At 44.2% G+C, this 17149-nt stretch overlaps 1 protein-coding gene across 5 annotated transcripts in view; it reads right to left on the bottom strand.

Moving 5' to 3' along the window:
* Positions 1-220: 220 nt before the first annotated feature.
* Positions 221-17149, bottom strand: part of Fam168b (family with sequence similarity 168 member B) — a 30952-nt gene continuing 14023 nt past the window's right edge. For 2 of the 5 annotated variants that reach the window (XM_027386893.2, XM_027386894.2), the window contains exons 4-8: positions 11188-11223; positions 7119-7261; positions 6844-7042; positions 5182-5311; positions 221-4451 (exon numbers count right to left, since the gene is read on the bottom strand). In XM_027386893.2, coding sequence (XP_027242694.1) covers positions 5199-5311; positions 6844-7042; positions 7119-7261; positions 11188-11223 — 491 coding nt within the window. In that variant the 3' untranslated portion in view covers positions 221-4451; positions 5182-5198. The remainder of the gene's footprint in view (positions 4452-5181; positions 5312-6843; positions 7043-7118; positions 7262-11187; positions 11224-17149) is intronic. The other 3 variants (XM_035453324.1, XM_035453325.1, XM_035453326.1) reach the window with 3 other exon arrangements.

The raw sequence follows: 17149 nt of genomic DNA, 5'->3' as shown, positions 1-17149 counted from the left end.
CAGCATCCTCCTTACCAAACTGAGGGACACGGGAGGCTCATGTGGAGCTACATAAGCCTACACCTCCTGCACCACCTAGGAGGACCCCCCTCCACCAAAACCAATGGAGGGCTGAACACACAGCCTTACCCCAACCCCCTAGCAATCTCCTGCCTGGGAGAAGTGGTAGTATGTGCCCATCAGGCCATCACCTCTGACAAAAATCACATGAAAAGAAAAATCAGAATATGCAACACAAGTCAATCTTTATTGAAAACTGCAGTATTAATACATAACAATTCCTGTTACAATAAACGTGCTTTTAAATCTGAGCTCATCTACTCATCAGATTGCATAAAAAATTAAAACAGTATGAATTTACATTTAATCGAACTGGCTTGGGATGGACAGTCTGCCCATTCCTATTATATTGACACATAAGTTCAATGAAGAGGCAAGGGATGCCTTTAACACTGGAAGACAATGCTGACTTAAGCATAAAAAAAGTACCAAGAAAACAGTGTAAAAAAGAGTATTTAAAAACAAAAGTTTAAAAAAAGAAGAACCTCTTCTGTTCAGTCACGGCCTATCAGGCTCCTTGGGGCCTGCAGCTGCCACAATAACCCTACTGGGAGCCGGTCCCCAGTCTCACCTAACTGGTCTATCACACTGCCCACAGTCTGCACCAGACCCACCCACTGCCCTGCCATGGGAGCTGCCTGATATACCCATCAGGCCCTCACATCTCGTATATAAGGACTGCAGTCCCCAGACAGAAAAGCTGCTGCTTCCCACACCATCACTGTAGTAACATTTATTCCACAGGGTTTCTGTTCTTCAAATGAAGGGGGTAGGAAAGAAGTAAAACACAGGGAATTAATTTAAGTATTCCTACCAAAACCACATTATCCTTTCTGGGTATCAGTCCATCAAACATAGAAGACTGTGCAGGATAAGCAACTCAGGAAATATGCAAACCTGGGAAGTGTGCTGGACAGGAGAGTGAGCTCTGCACTCCGCTGCTCAGCCAGCTGCACTCCTACCCTCTAGCAACCCTCAGAAAGCACCAGAGGGAAGGACCAGCAGCTGCCACAATTGCCACTACCAGGTCTTGTGCCATCCAGCAGTGCCAGGTATACCACAACTACAGGTGTCAGCTTCTGAGTTAGAGAAAGTGGCCCCGTCAGTAATCCTGTACTCCAATATTCACAAAGGAGAGCTGAGGAATGTATGTCAAGCAGCCCCAAGGTTTAAGGCTTATTTATGCCTGCCAGCCTCTCTACTCCACAGGCAAGCCAGTGAGCTTAGACCTCCCCCAACGGGTTTCCTCTCACTGTAGCAATCCCTTAAGAAACATCCAATCTGCTCCTCCAGCCTCCTGGCACAGCAGGATAACATAACCAGATGCAAAGCTGAAGAAAGGTAGGATACTCAACAGCCAATCCAGAATTGAGGACCTCCCCTCCTGATAGAAACCCTGCCTCTGCAAAACACTCAAAAGCTGCTACCCAGCATGGTAACTGGCAGGCCAACAGCCACTCAATGGTTCTTCCACGAAGACCACATGACAGGAGACAAAAGTTCTGAAACAGCACTTCCATGCCTGTAACCTAACTAGCCCAATGTTGATGGTAGCCTTACTTCTCAGGGAGCTCGCAGGTTGCTTAACACTCAACTCTACCAAACTTTAAACTACAAACAGCAGCAGCAGAGGAAGAAGCTCCCTAGCCTCAGGGGAGGCAGCAGAGAATAAACTTTAAAAATGTATATATGTGCCTAAAAATGATGTCCATGTTCACAGGTATCAGGTCCTTCGCCTGCCTGCTTTACCTCCTACAAGAATTCAGCTGAAGGACTACAGAGTTGGGAATGTTACACACATAAAAAGCACACTTTCTTGGAATGTTCCTTAATGTTTTGGGGACACCTATGCAGCTGTGTAATAAAATACTGACCCAAGTTCTGTTCCTTAATTTTACTGAAACTGAATGCCACTGAAATCACCACCTATGACAGTTTGTTACTACCCCTATGCCCAGCTTTTTACCTGATAGGTAAGATCTTTTACCAGCAGATTCCAGAGCTGATGTCCTGATGGTTTCAAAACAGGAAAGACTTCCAGATGAGTTGTATAATACAGAAGTGTTTGATAGTCACTCAATTCAATTCAAAAGAAAAAGAATGATGTGTTAACAGTTACAGGATAAGTGTGTGCAGCTAATGTCATCAGCAGGAGGGGACGCCACCCCACTCTTCTTTCTCCTGAGAACTCAGGGCCTGTGGAAACACACACTGTGTGCAGCTGCAAGCAGACACCAAAACTTCCTGCCGCAGGCAAACAACTCTACCCTTCACAGGTAAGCTTAGTGGGGGGCAGGTGAGGGGACTTTTTCAAACACATGCGAAAATCATGGGTACATTTGTTCCACTGATCTGTGATTGTTCACTTGGGAAAACCACCTTCTGTCTGTTGGGTCCAGGGGAAACCCTGAACCAGTAACATTGCAAACCATCCACCACACAGATGGGAATCCTTAACATGAAGTACAGATACAAGCTGTGTGCCTACAGCAAATGTTTCTATCTCTGTGCACTGTGTGCTTTCTTAACACATACACACACACACACACACACACACACACACACACACACACACACACACACACACACACCGTTAAGTGCTCACGAGGCAATTAAACATACTCATCCGTAAACATTCTATGTTCATGGACATTAGGAATGAGAACTCTTCAGTCTACACTGATCCATGCAGAAATTTTCCAAAACTTATTAAAAAATAAAATGCTAAAAAACAAGTTATGGAGAGCACTACTACAAAATAAGGTTCCCAAAGGCTCACTGTTCAGATGACCCACCCTCTAGCCAAGCTGACTGCTAACGAGGCGACCTCCACACCAACATGGAAGCTCTGACCTACCTGCCAGAGACAAGCACCCCCTCCAACCAAAACCCCAGCACTTCAATGGGGGAAAAAAACCCAAACATCCCCAGAGAAGTCCTCATGTCCTGCCCTTCTGACCCTCCCTGAACAGAAACGCTCTCACAGATTCAAGTTGGGCACATTTAAGCAGAAAGAAACTTCTTGATTTCTTATGTACATACTCAAAATCTTTCCCACAACACATGTGGACAAGCAAGCACAGTCCCAAACTGCCAGTCCCTTTGCACTCTCCACATGTGCTTGGTGCTGAGTGCCGTCAGCCACAGAAAAAGGTGGCAAAAGAGGCTTACAGGACACTTATGCAGGCTTTTCAGGCCTCACCCCAGCTAGACACAGAGGACAGGTCATCAGGTAAATGACCCCAGGACAAGCTACATTACTTCTACATATTTTAGACATAATCACAGCCCTGCTTCTCTACAAGAAACACGAACTAACTTAAAAATACACTTATTCCCTTTTAACCAGTCTTAAATATACACCATTCTCCACAGCACACAGCTGAAGCCTCTGCCCTTCTTTGTGGGGTAAATACAGCAGTGCCTGTGTGTTTTTAGCTGACTCAATTATTTCTCAAGGGGAAAGAAAGGGATGATTCCCTAAGTGAAATAAAGCAAAAGACAATGCCACCTCAGTGTAGCCGCTCTTCTTTGACATCTTCCCTCCTAGGAAAACAGTGTAGTTCTACACTGGACTCTCCCCACAGTCCCAACAGCTACACAAAACATTATCCTGTAAGATGTACAGTGGAAATTCAGATGGCAGAGAGTGCTCTGCTGGCACACAGACCACTCTTCATCCCAGCTGTACTGGCCACCCAGCTCTCGTATTTCCTGACAGGATGCAGGTACTTCCCTGCTTCTCAGACCACACTCCAGCTGAAATGAAGGAAAGGGACCTACTACACCTGCTGCTGCTCTGGAACCACCACAGACTCACACTCTCCCATTCCCTGCAGCTCCCTCCAGGTTCGTCAGTGCCAAGAAACCAGGTTTCTGAAAACTACAAGTCTGTGTCCCTAACTGGCAACCCCAAGAATCCCCTCCAGTACTCCAGATGATTCTTGAGGAAATTCACTTTCACGAGTTAACTGTGAGACTCGGCATACATTACACCAGCGCATGAGTGACACAGGCTGTAGAACACGGTCCAGTCCTTTGGATTTTGCATATGATGGTTTTGCATCAGTCACTGCAGGTAGATTGAGCAAGCTTTTTGTGTTTTTATAAACATGCATTCAACTAGATAAGATTCAGAATAGAGTAATACTCCCTTTTTATCATTACAGTTAGCTAAAAAAATTGCCAGGCAGTCCACAAAACAGGATTTGCTTTAAAACCAACCCATAGAGTTAGTTGGAGACTATCGAGCTGGGACCTGCTGGGCTGGGACGCAGTCATGTTTAGCTATGTGTTGAGAGCATTAAGAAGAAAGTCCTGGTTGGAGGCTCAAGGCCTGCAGCACCAGCTGTGGAACTCAATGAAGTGACTGCACAGCTCCATCCTCAAATCTGGGAAAGAATGACAAACAGTCATACAGGCTCTTGGCACCTCTGCTTCAAAAACTCCAGAGGGCAGCAGTAGCCAGAACCGCTGCACCTTACAGACACACCCTGTGCCCCCTGCCTCCGTTAAAGGAACCCCACAAACTGCAGCCAGCAGAAGGGTGATATGTGCCCATTACTGAAGCAGCAAGATGCACAGTGTAAACAGTTTAACAATGGCTTCCTTTCTTTCTCTGCCTTGGGACATCCCAGTAAGAATAAAAACAGAAAGCTCTGCACTGTCCAGGGTAAAGAGAGGGTACACTTTCCTCTTAGTGCTTAGCATGACGGCATCTCAATAGAGGAACTGCGTCCATCAGGCTGGCCCGTGGCCATGTCTGTGTGGCCTTTTCTTGGCTGCTAATTAATGAGGTAAGGTCTAGAGGTGCTATCCCTAGGCAGGTGGGCTAGGATATATAAAGAAGGTGGCTGAGCAAGCCGGAGGGAGCAAGGCAATAAGCAGCCATCGTCTATGGTCTGTGCTTTAGTTCCTGCCTCAGATTCCCATTATGGTGGACTATAACTGTAAGCCAGACCAACCCTTCCCTTCCCTTCCCCAAGTTGCTTTTGCTCAGTTTTATCACAGCAACACAGAAGCAAACTGGAATAGTGCTAAAATATGAGACCAGTTTCCCATTTCCTCAGGGAAATGCACCTTCCCCAGGACCCACCCAGCCAGATACTGACTAGTACTTACATTAATTTGCAGGGCCATCACCACTGAGGGGGCACATAGCTGTAGGTGGGTGTTCCTGGAGCTCGGTATGTGGGAACAGTGACTGGGTGAGGGGCTACAGGAGTTGGAGAATGAGCAGTCAGCAGGGTACCTGGAAAAAAGAGGAACACTTCACATCAAAAACACATGTGACCTCTCCAGCAGAGCTCTGCCATGTGGCCTCTGAAAAACCCATGACCTGGATTCCTTGGAAGGGAGACACAAGGGAAGAAGAATGGTCTTCAACCAGGAGGGTCAAACTCTGAAGAGATTATCCCAAAGTGCTGAAAGGCCTTGTAAGCCCAGCAGTTTAGGGTCAGAGTATGATTAACTCCCCTGCAGAACATGCACTCGGTTTTTTTTTTTTTTTGCAGATCACGTGGCTATAAAATGAGAAAGTGAGCATTAATCCCCTTAAAAAGGAAGGAAATTCTGACCCCTGAGTGACAGAAGTGAACTTTGAGAACACTGGGCTACGTGAAAAAGCCAGTGAGGTTCTGAAGACTGTCAAACTGAGATGTCAGAACACACAATAGTGGATGCCACAGCTTGGGGAAGGAAAAAGAGCATTTGCTTAATGGTACAGGAGCTTTAGATTTGTAGGGTGAACGTTCTGGAGACCTGTTTCCCAGGAACATGAGGATACTTAACACAGAGTTGTATACTGGGGGGAGAGAGAGACAAAAACAGATGCACATGGGGAGGAGGGAGGGAGAAAGAGAGAGAGAACATGAACACACGCCTGAGGGAGGTCTGCGGTCCATAAATATATACAGGCAGCAATGGCCTGCGTGGCCCTAGTGTTAAACCACACCTCCACAACTCAAGGCGGGGAAATCCTTGCTGCTCCCCCCCACCCCCGCTCCTTTGGGAGCTACCCTAAGGTAGACAGCAAGTCTATGCTAGTCTTAACTTTAACAACAAACTCAGAAAAAACAAATGGAGAGTCTAAGTAGAAATAAAGAGAATCCCATGGTGTTATGTCTGACATGATTTCCTTATGTTGGAGTCCAGAAAACTTTTTTAAAGAATGGCTTGATTTCTTTTCTTCTTCTTTTTAAATCCCAGTCATGGAGAATATGTGAGCTTGTATTGAAAGGCTTACAGGCAGCTACATATACTTAAAGGTCAAGAAGTGAAGTCATACTTAGACCTTCCATCAAATCCCAATCTTCCACGGAGTTATGCCCCAACCCGCTTTCCTGATTCAATACATAAATGACACAGGGTTTCTACAAGCAGCCATTGCCTCTTATCAACACAAAGCTAGCTTTCTTAAACACTCATTATTGCAACCTGACCAACAGAGAAAGCTGGCCCATCTGAAATACAAAGTACCTACACCCCACTGCTCTCAGTTTAGCTACTCATGGGAGATGGTGCCAAATGAGGGTGACCTGACACTCCTCGTTCCTACTGCCAAATGGCCCCCTAGCTCACTAACAAAGTGTGCTCTTCAGTGATGCTCCATAGTAGAGGCAACGTGACTCATGGCCGGTTCCTAAAAGGAGAAGGGGAGGGGAGAGAGTCCTTCCATACAACTGAAGCCATGAGAATCTAATGTGTCAGAACTTCATGGACCCTCTCAACTCCAGGCAGCTCTCAGGCTGCCACAGAATACACACACCAACAACTAGGACTCACCTGCTGACATGGCCATTGTGGTCCCGGCAACCATGCCCATGGTGACCCCGCTGCCTCTAGGAGGAGGGATGGGAGCAGGGTAGACAGTTGCTGGCATGCCATTGGGCTGCACCACCGTGGTATGGTGAATGACATGAGGGGGTGCTGCATACAGAGGCTGTGTATAATACGTGCCTTGCTGTGGGGAAAACAGAGACAACTGCCAGAGGGTTCCAGGGCTGTAGGGACATGATGGAACCAACCCTCCCCAAGGTGTAGGGCATGCCCAAGCATACCTGGGCATACGGGCTCTGCTGGGGGTAGGCACTTCTCACTGGGTACACGGCCGTCTGGTAGGGGTTGGGGGAGGAGGAGTATGGTGGCACAGCTCCACTGGTTGGGGAACAGGACACTTTGTAAGGTGTACCAGGAGTGTAGCCTGGAACAAAAAAGTGAAAAGCCTGAGTTCACCTGGCCAATGCCAGACAAGGATGACTGTGCAGGGAGGAGCCAGGGCCACCAGCAATCATGAACACAGTGAGGATCTATTGCTACTGCAGCCCTGTCTCGCTCCTCTAGTGAGACCTGGATATCTTAGCCTTATGTGCATGTATATATGTGTAATGGAGAGTTCTGCAGGGCATATATACACAGAAGAGCCTGTCCTATCTTGCTCGAATAGAAACTGCTATGGCTCAACTTGGCATTAATGGTACATACACCTTTTCATTCTGCAATTAAGGTCCAGAAGTCTATCTTAGGGATATAAGCACACACACACACACACACACACACACACACAGACAACACCATTTCTCTGCAAGCAAGCTTATCTCTGTGTTGCTCATTACAGCAAAACTAAACAAACCAACCGAACACTAAAGCCTTGATGTGAGTCAAGGGGGGTAGGCTGACTTGCATCATCCTCACCAAAGATAAAATGAAAATTACAATGAAGCAAATTATGAAACAGAAGACATTCGAAGAAGAAGTTGAGGAAATGTGCAACAGCTAAGAGCACATACTGCTATTCTAGAGGTCCCAAGTTCAGTTCCCAGCACCCACATTAGGCCACTTACAACCACCACCTTTAACTCCAGCTCCACAGGATCCAACCCCTTCTTCTGCCCTCCAAGGGTACTGGACTTACATACAAAAACCCACACACAGACACACACACATCATCAAATAATTTTTTAAAAAGAAAAGAAATGCAACACATAAAGCTACATAACCAAGAGGGAAAGAGGAGATGGTATCCTACAGCCATGTGAGGCTACTTCCAGAAGTGGTATGCTCAGGTGGCAGGAAGGTGAATAGCAGCCTGATTCCACCCACCGAAGTACCACATCCGAGCTGGGAGCTGCAGGCTACAAATGTATTCAGAAGCTGAGGAAGGGCTCCAGAAGGACAGACTAACCAGCTACTGAGGAATAGCAAAGAAGGGTCTTCCCTGGGGCCAGGAGAGTTCAGACCACTGAAACTGTTCCACAATTCTCTGGTGCATCCAATGGGAACCAATGGCCGATACACAGGACAAGCTCCAAGATAACTGTATTTAGTGAAAGCCAGACAAATACATGCTACAAAGAGCTGACAAGAAACCCTAGAAAGAATCCAGTGACTGAAAACTTCAAGGCAGTGGCCAGGGCAGGAAAATGAGAATCTCCTGTCTTGCTGGAATAGAAACTGCTATGGCCTCCCTCATCTTAACTTGGCATTAATGGCACATACACTTTTTTGTCCTGCAATTAAAGTCCTTTCAAAAGAATGCAAGTGCGACTTCGGTGGCTGTGTACAACCAACCATACACCGAAAACATCACATGTACTCTGAGGACAGCTTCCAGGTCTCATCAATTCGACCTCTGCACAAATGCTTTCTGAAGAGGCCATGGTGGTCTTCACGCTCTTGTTGGTGCAAACTTGTGGCACAGAGCACTCAATTGTCCATGGGAGTGTCAGAACTGCAAACTCTCAAGCTACAGACCCTTGTCTCAGAGATGCAAGCAACACCCACTAGGGTTCACAATAGAACTTGGAAACATGTTCTCCAGCCTTACACATAAATCTATCAACAGGAGACTTTGTGATCTAGTCATATAAACACTACTTAGCAAACATAAAAAACAAAAAACCCTTACAAATGAATCTCAAACCTCATTGGATTTTCAAAGCCAGACACAGAACAGCAAATAACAAATGATCATTTACATATCTAAGAACCGCCCAGTCCATCTTGCAAGTAATGGGCATGGCATCTATATTTTCAAATTTCAAACTTTTAAATATCTGGAAGAAATCAGAAGGGGAGAGGAAAAAGGAAGTCCTTCTAGCACAATGAAAGTGCCCCAGATTTTTTTTTTGGGGGGGGGGGGGATGGCTCCACAGTGCTAAAATTCAACTGTGAAAATTCATCCAAATACACATTAAATGTGAATGTATCATAAATTGTGAAATTTTAAAAGAACGAACAATTTTAATTTGAAATTTTAAAGTTTTAATTATATTATTAGCAGAGAAATTAATGAAGTCTACAATATCTACCAATTTTAAATATACCAACTTTTCAATACTGGTGCTTTGCCAAGAGAGCCAAATATACAGTTTTTCATTAGGATTTATAAAGCAAGTGTAGAGACAAGAGCAATAAAGAGACTTTCATGGGCTTGGATCATAAGTACTTAGAGGCCCATGTGGCAAAGGCTGGCGTGCAGTGTGGAAGGCACCTTTAAGAAGAGCTGGGGTCTAGCAGTGAGATGTCTTTAAGTCACGAGGGGTGTGCTCTCCTAGTGGGCTGTGGGACCTATTCACAGGGGAGTGCTTTTGCTTCATGACGGTATACACAGTTTTAAATATGTTCAGCTTTATTATATGCCAATTATACCACAACAAATTTGTAAGTTAGGGAAAAGCAATTTAAGATCTCTCCAGTTCTGGTTTCAATGACACTGCAAGGGCAAGATCTAGGGCTGTTCTCCCAAGTGAAAGCTGTCATCATGAAAACAGTAAGCACCTGCCACTAGACCAAGCCATGGGAGCAGTACAGCATCTGTCACAGAAACGAGTCAGGTCCTACTAGATAACCAGGAAGGATCTAACCCTCTACAAGAGGAACTTGACTTTTAGGAGGAAACACAGAAGTAGAGCACTCACAGCCATGTGTAGGTAGGCAGGAGAGGGAAACCAACTGAGCAGGGAGCCAGGAGGACATAAAAGAAAGAAACTATGGAGGATTTGGGCAGGGCAGTTAAGCCCCTCCCTATCAAAGCAGTTCTTCACTTATCACAATCACACCAGACAGAATAATCACCTCACAGGTGGCCTTACAAACTCTGATTGCCACTCACTTACTCCAACCTAACTTCTGCCCCGTTATTTCTATGAAACTCAAGTGAGCCATCTTGCCAGACTTACATGTCTGCAACCCTTGCACTCTGAAAGCTGAGGCAGGAGACTATGGATCCGATCCTTGCTTAAAACCAAAAATACAAAAAGTAGAGTGAAATCCTCTGAGGAATCACTACTATCACACAGAGGAAATATCAACACTCAAAATGCTCAAGTGTGTTACACTTTAAGAACAGATGGTAGGTGTTATCTGGAACGACATTCAGAACATTTAGTGCTAGTCAGTTTTCACATGGCTTTAAAAAAACAGGGCCCATTTTCTGCATTGCACAATAAAAGAAACAAAAATAAGCACTCATGATACAGATGATATATCTGGAAACTGGAGCACTAATAATGAATACTTTAGGTATGATGATAGTATTACATATACTTTTATTGGAGATATTTCTAAAAACCATCAGCATGATATATGAGAGTTGCTTCAAAATAACAGGAAAAGTGATGGCAGTATAGATGAAGTACCAACTCTGAGCTGGAAGCAACCAAAGCAAAGTGATTAGGGAAGTAGGGACTACACTCCCAGGCGTGGGTATGCTCCTGAAATTGTTTCTAATGAAAACTCTCTAAGGAGGTGTGACACCACACCTAGACTCTCAGCACTCAGGAAGCTGAGGCAAGAGGATAAAGAATTCAGCCTAGGCTACACAGTTCAACTCCAATTCAACACATACAGTATGGGCTGGAGAGAGTGCTCAAGTTAAGAGCACTGGCTACTCTTACAGGACTTGGGTTCAGTTCCCAGCACTCACATGGCAGCTCACAAATATCTGTAACTCCAGTTCCAGGGGATCTGACACTCTCCTCTGGCGTTCTCTGGCACTGGGCACACACATGGTGCACACACATACATGCAGGCAAACACTCATACACATGAGTGTTTAAATCTTAAAGGCAAACAAACAAACAAACAAAACACAAAGGGCCAAGAACATAGCTCAGATAGAGCACTTGCCTAACATGTGCAAGACCCTGGGTTCAATCTCCAGCACTGCAAACAAAAACAAACAAAAAATCATTTTTTAAAAAAAGACAAGGTTTTTTTTAAGGTTAGGCAAGCTGTTACAGATTTAAAGGAGGTAAAAGATGTAAATAGAACTTCATAAACAGATTCAATATGTAGCATTAAGTAGAACCTCATTCCAAATATACAAAACTATTGACCATTTCTCAGTGTGATGCCTTCACAATCCTAGGAGCAATGGCTGTTAGTCCATAAGTCACTCTACAGAGAACTATTGGGAGGTGGGGTATATAGGGTGTTTAAAACATGACTCCCTCACAATCTCTTGGGAAGTTACTGAAGGAACTACTGCACAAAAGCAAAGTAGGAACTACAAAGAGAGCAAGCACTGAATTGGAAAGTAAGGCAAAAGCCCCAAGCTTCTGCAGAAGAGTGCTCCAGACTAGGACTCAGGCTGCAGTGTGAGTGAGGCTTTCCAAAGGAGCCCCAGGAAGGAGAGTACCAGGACAGCCCATAGGCCAGAAACACCACCAAGAGTCCTGACAAGTAGAGATCTCAAAAGTCCTATTAAGCCCGAGAGGCACCAGGAAGGAAAAGTAGACACAGAAGAAGAACCACCGAATATACATGGCAGGACCACAGTAAGGGCAGGGCAGGCAAGTAAAAGAACAACTAAATCCTTGTCACCCAATGCAACAAGTCCATAAGAACTAAACAGTAACACTGACAGTCAAGTCAATAACCTGGGAACACAGGAAGAGCTACAACAAAATCAAAGCAGTAGGAGTGCAATGGGGTCAGGATAGACAGGCATTTAAACATGGTGGTAGCAAACTCCTTCCCTCCCTCCTTCCTGAGGCAATGTCACACAGCCCAGGAAGACCTTGAATTCACTCTATAGCAGAAGACTACCCCAAATTTCCCATCCTCCTACCTCTAGCTCCAATGAGCCACCATTCTGACTTTCTGTAGTCTGGGGACTGTACACACTATGTAAGCACTCTATCAACTAAGTCACACCAACAGCCCCTTGCTTTAATTTTTAAAAAACTTTCTAAGAGTATAGATATCACAAGAATCTGTTCATATATACTTTTGAGAGACAAAGACTCTATAACCCCACAGTCTATTAACACTCTAATGCTATTTCCTTTTATGTAGCTGGCCATACAATGAACTTACTGTTTAAACGAACCTGGAATCTCACTTCAGAGACATAATTCTGAATTTAAAAAGAAAAAAGCCAGGTGTTGGTGGCATACGTCTTTAATCCCAGCAGAGGCAGAAGCAGGTGGGTTTCTGTGAGTTCAAAACCAGCCTAGTTCACAGAGTGAGTTCCAGGGCTACTCAGAGAAAAACCAAAAAAAAAACCAAAAAAAAAAAAAAAAACCAAAAAAGCCTATATTGCATTATATTTTCATTTATTGCTAAGCACCTTCATAAACAAACAATGGTATCAAACACAGTGATACCTTGCTGTAAGATACCTTTGTACTTTTGTCTGCCTGACTAATAACTGTGTTAGTGTATCTATCTCTCAGCATTAAGTTCACCTTTTAAAAACATGCTTTGACAGGGCATGGTGGCTCACACCTTTGATCCCAATACAGAAGAGGCAGAGGCAGGAGGATTCCTGTGAGTTTGATACTGTCCTGTCTTACATAGTGAATCCCAGGCCATCGAGGGCTATACAATAAGCACTATCAGTAACTTTTTCCTGAGGCTTTCAGATCATTAATGCACCTGAGCCATTCAGTGGGACCAGGACCAAGAGGACCTGAATGTACTAAGTGTCTTGCCTGCCCAAAGTCTGATCATGATGCTCTCATGATTCGGCCTAAGTTCCACCAGGGATGTAACTGTAGTTCCCAGTGTCCCCACCAGGAGTTAAGCTTCACTAGCTCAGTTCCTAAGGAGATTATCAGCATGGAAGGCCCACTCCAGATTTATCTGTCTGCAGCCTATGATTGTCCAAAATAAATGGATCTCCTCTACTTCCAGACCATGAAACAGAATACATCACCAGAAGCCACCACAAATCCCAAAGTTTTCAGACTCCTGTGACACCCAAGTGGACTAAGAAAAAGGGGTGGCTCAGGGTTATGAGCACTCACTGCTCTTGCACAGGACTCAGGTTCAGCCCCAGCATCCACATGGCAGCTCACAACCACCTGTGCTCCATCCAGTTCCCAGGGCTCTGATGCCTTTCCCTGGCCTCTGCAGACATCAAGCATGCACACAGCACATAGAGACATACACATGTCTTTTTATTTGAAAAAAATAAAAAGAACCATAGCATTGCAAAGGTGCCCAGGAAGCCCTGCAGACCTGTGCCTCTATGCTAGAACAATCAAGAAAGCAGTAAAACTCATAAAAACTTCCCTTCTTATTGTGTGTACAGTGATGAGGTAGCCTGGGTCCTCTAAAGGAGAGGGCATTTCAAAAACCCATAAAGAAGGAGCACACAGCTCAATTTACATCAGGTGCCAACAGCATGGTGAGACAGAAAGGCCTTCAAAGTCCCCCTATCTTCATAAATTCCACACAAGCATCTTTATCCCAAGCCTCTTGCAAACAAAAGCACAACTAAAGAGACTGGCAGCCAAGGGGCCTGGCACTCTTCAACAGAGGCTTCCAAGGCAGCAGCCTGGGTCGCTGCTGCTCCTGCTTCTGCACTCAAGGACCCATCTGAGAGCAGTCTTGAAAAGAGGACGAGAAAGGACTCTTCTCTCTAGCAGAAGAGCTGAGGAAAAGTAGCTATCATTTGTCCCCCACAAACCCTTGCTTTTGGAACTCTTTGGAAAATTACGAAAATGAGTTGAAAGTCTTTAGTCCTTTTCACATGGGTTTGTACTCTAGGAAGAAAACTGGTGTTAAGTAAAGAGGTAAGTACAAATGAGTGCAGGAAGCACTAATGCACAAAAATGCATTTCAATCTAACAGAGTGCTATATGCAATTAGCCCCAAATGTACCAGCTAAAACTGCTGGGGGAGAAAAAAAAAGCAAGAAATCATTATTTGGGACAGATCTTCAGGATACCAGAAATGTAATCCAAAAAAGAACAGAATGATAACCTCATCAAATTTTTAAAACTTCTGCTCTGTGAAAGACATGCAGGAGAAAAAAACTAGGAGAAAAACCTGTCATCATGAATCTGATTAAAAAAAAAAAAAAAAACAAAAACTAAAAACCCAGCAACAGAACAAACTCGTCTCTAAGGAGGTGAGTAGTGTATTTCACCTTCAGCTACTCAGGAGTTCAAGACACCCTGTGTGGGGAGAGTGGGGAGAGACATGCACTGGAGAGATGGCTCAGTGATTAAAAACGTATACTGCTCTTGCACAAAACCTGGGTTCAGTTCCCAGCACCCATATTAGGTAGCTCACAACTGCCCATTAACTCCTGATCCAGGGATCTGATGTTCTCTCTGGCTTCTGGAAACTCACACAAGAACACGCACACTTAAAAATCTTTTTAAAAACAAAACAAAAGTGGGCTGGAAAGATGCCTAAGAAGTTAAGAGCACTTGCTACTCTTGTACAGGACCCAGGTTTGGTTTACAACACGTACTCAGGGGAACCATCCATCAGTCTCTTCTGGCCTTTGCAGGTACTTGACATGCATGTGGTGGATATACATACATGTAAACAAACGCTCATACAGAAAAAAGAAATCTTCGAACAAAACCTGTACAAATAAAATTGCTAACTGCCTTAAAAAACAAACTTAGTAGCTGACACTGTAAAGATACATATAATTTCTCTCCTTTTGGAGTGGTGCTAGCAGGGACTGAACCCAGGTGCTTGCACAAGCTGCCAAATGCTCCGTCACTGAGTTCACCCAAAGCTCTCGTCCTACTTTTCTAATTAAAGATTAATTTATTTTTAATTGTGTGTTGTATGTCTGCACCCGTGTGTGCAGATTAGTGTCAGATCCCCTGGAGCTGCAGTTATAGGTAGTTGTGAGCTGCCTCAAATGGGTATTAGGACCTAAAATTTGCAATGTTAACAACTGCTCTCAACCATTGAACCATCTCTCCATCTCCAGCCCCTCATTCACTTTTTATATGAAACCGAGTCTAAGTTGTGCAGGCTAGCCTTGAACTCACTCTGTAGCACAGACAGGCCTTGAACTTATGATCCTCCTGCATCAGCCCCCAGAGTATCTGGGAGACCAGGCCCAGAAGTACAACTCTTTACCAAAGTCAGTCAAATGGTAAATAAACATATGAAAAGATCAATGTTACTGTCATGGCAGTTCAAAACAAAACTGTAATTGTAAATCACTAGATAGTCAATAGTACAGCCAGTATAGAAAAGACCAGAGCTACAAATGACACAGAGGCCTAGAACTAATAAATACATAACTGAGAGGAACATAGATAGCAGTCACTCTGGGAGACGTTTTTTGGTAGTTTCTTACTTGCCCTAAGAGTCAGCTACTTCATCCCTTTGCATTTACTCAACAACAACAACAACAAAACAAAAACAAAAACAAAAAAACCAACCAAACAAACAAAAAGCATACATATCTACAGACTTATGCTAAAAACATCCAGAAAATTTGCAAAATGAATTTTATATGCAAACACCCAGACTCAAATAGCACAAATGCCTGTAGCTAGTCAACAGATAAGCTCAAACAATGGGCACAACCTAGCAACAGAAGAGATGCTGTTCAACAGGACAGTCCAAGTACTTAGACCCAGTAAAAGACGCCAGTCCCACAATGACCAAGTACATTCTAAGTGATTCCATTTACACAAAAAATTTAGAAAATATAATAAGAGAAAACATATCTGTGAGTCTTTGGTGCCCAGTAAAGTTGAAATGACAGAACAAAATTTGCCCAAACAGGTATGTTCACTACCAACTGTGATAGAGGTACATTTCACAGCAAAAATGATGAATCGCCCTCTCAAGTATGCGCAGTTTGTTATAGTATATACACAAGAGCACTGTTTGAAAGGAAGCTACAGAATGTAAAGTGCCTTACCAAAAGGAACAGGGTGGCACAACTGTTGGCACCCTTGCTGAGTAACATTGTGGAACAGCTGCTGAAGAGGTTTCACAGCAGTCTAATGGCAGGCACAGGAGACCAAGTGTGTGAAAAGGAACCAGACAAAACTCACAAGATGAGGAGCTTTGTGGAGAGAGAGAAGCCACTATGGGAAAGAGCTAGGAGGTTCAAGCAGAGACTCTTGTCTCCCAGAGATAGGAAACCATTAAACTTCTTCTGGGCACATTGCCATGTACACTCACATGACTTAAGTGAGCAGGAACATGAACCTAGGACAAAAACCACTGAAGCAGAAACACCATGTCCAAATTTTTCTCTGGGTCTGAGCTAAGAAAGGCAGTCAGGCTGGGCATAGAAGAGATGGGTAAAAGGGCAAACTTGATGAGTCACAAGTAAGGAATTCACAGGAAGGGCACTGCTAGTTTATTCCCAGCAGCCTTGCCAGACATCTCCCATGGGTTAAGCTCAGCTCTATGTCAAAGCACGAGCCAAAACCCGCAAAGGAATCACACTCTCCTGAGTAAGTAAAGCCCAAGAGAAGCTGACAGCTCACACCAGAGGTTGTAGGAAAAGAATCTTACTAAACTATCTTTATGAAATTCAGAGTCAAACAAACACATTTTCAATTTTAACCAGCAATTTCTCAAATCTGAAAATGTTCTCAAACACTATATTTAGACAACAAAGTTTGCTTTTTAAAATATACCCACAACACTCAATGGACAGAACTCAATGACAAAATGGTCTTCAGTTCCTAGCATTAAGTCCTATCCTAAGAACAGGTATGGGCAAAAGGAATTACCCATAAAGCCCAGAGACTGTGATGGGAGGCACTGAGAAACTCAGTAAAGCATAGCTTATGTGCACTCAGAACTAAGTTTTGATTAAACTCATCGACAGGTTCATTTATGAATGTAGAAAGCCAGCCAACCA

This window comes from Cricetulus griseus (genome assembly GCF_003668045.3).
Source record: "Cricetulus griseus strain 17A/GY chromosome 1 unlocalized genomic scaffold, alternate assembly CriGri-PICRH-1.0 chr1_1, whole genome shotgun sequence".
NCBI classification, from domain to species: Eukaryota; Metazoa; Chordata; class Mammalia; order Rodentia; family Cricetidae; genus Cricetulus; species Cricetulus griseus.
The sequence above is the reverse complement of the archived record's forward strand: the minus strand, read 5'-3'. Positions and strand labels throughout refer to the sequence as shown.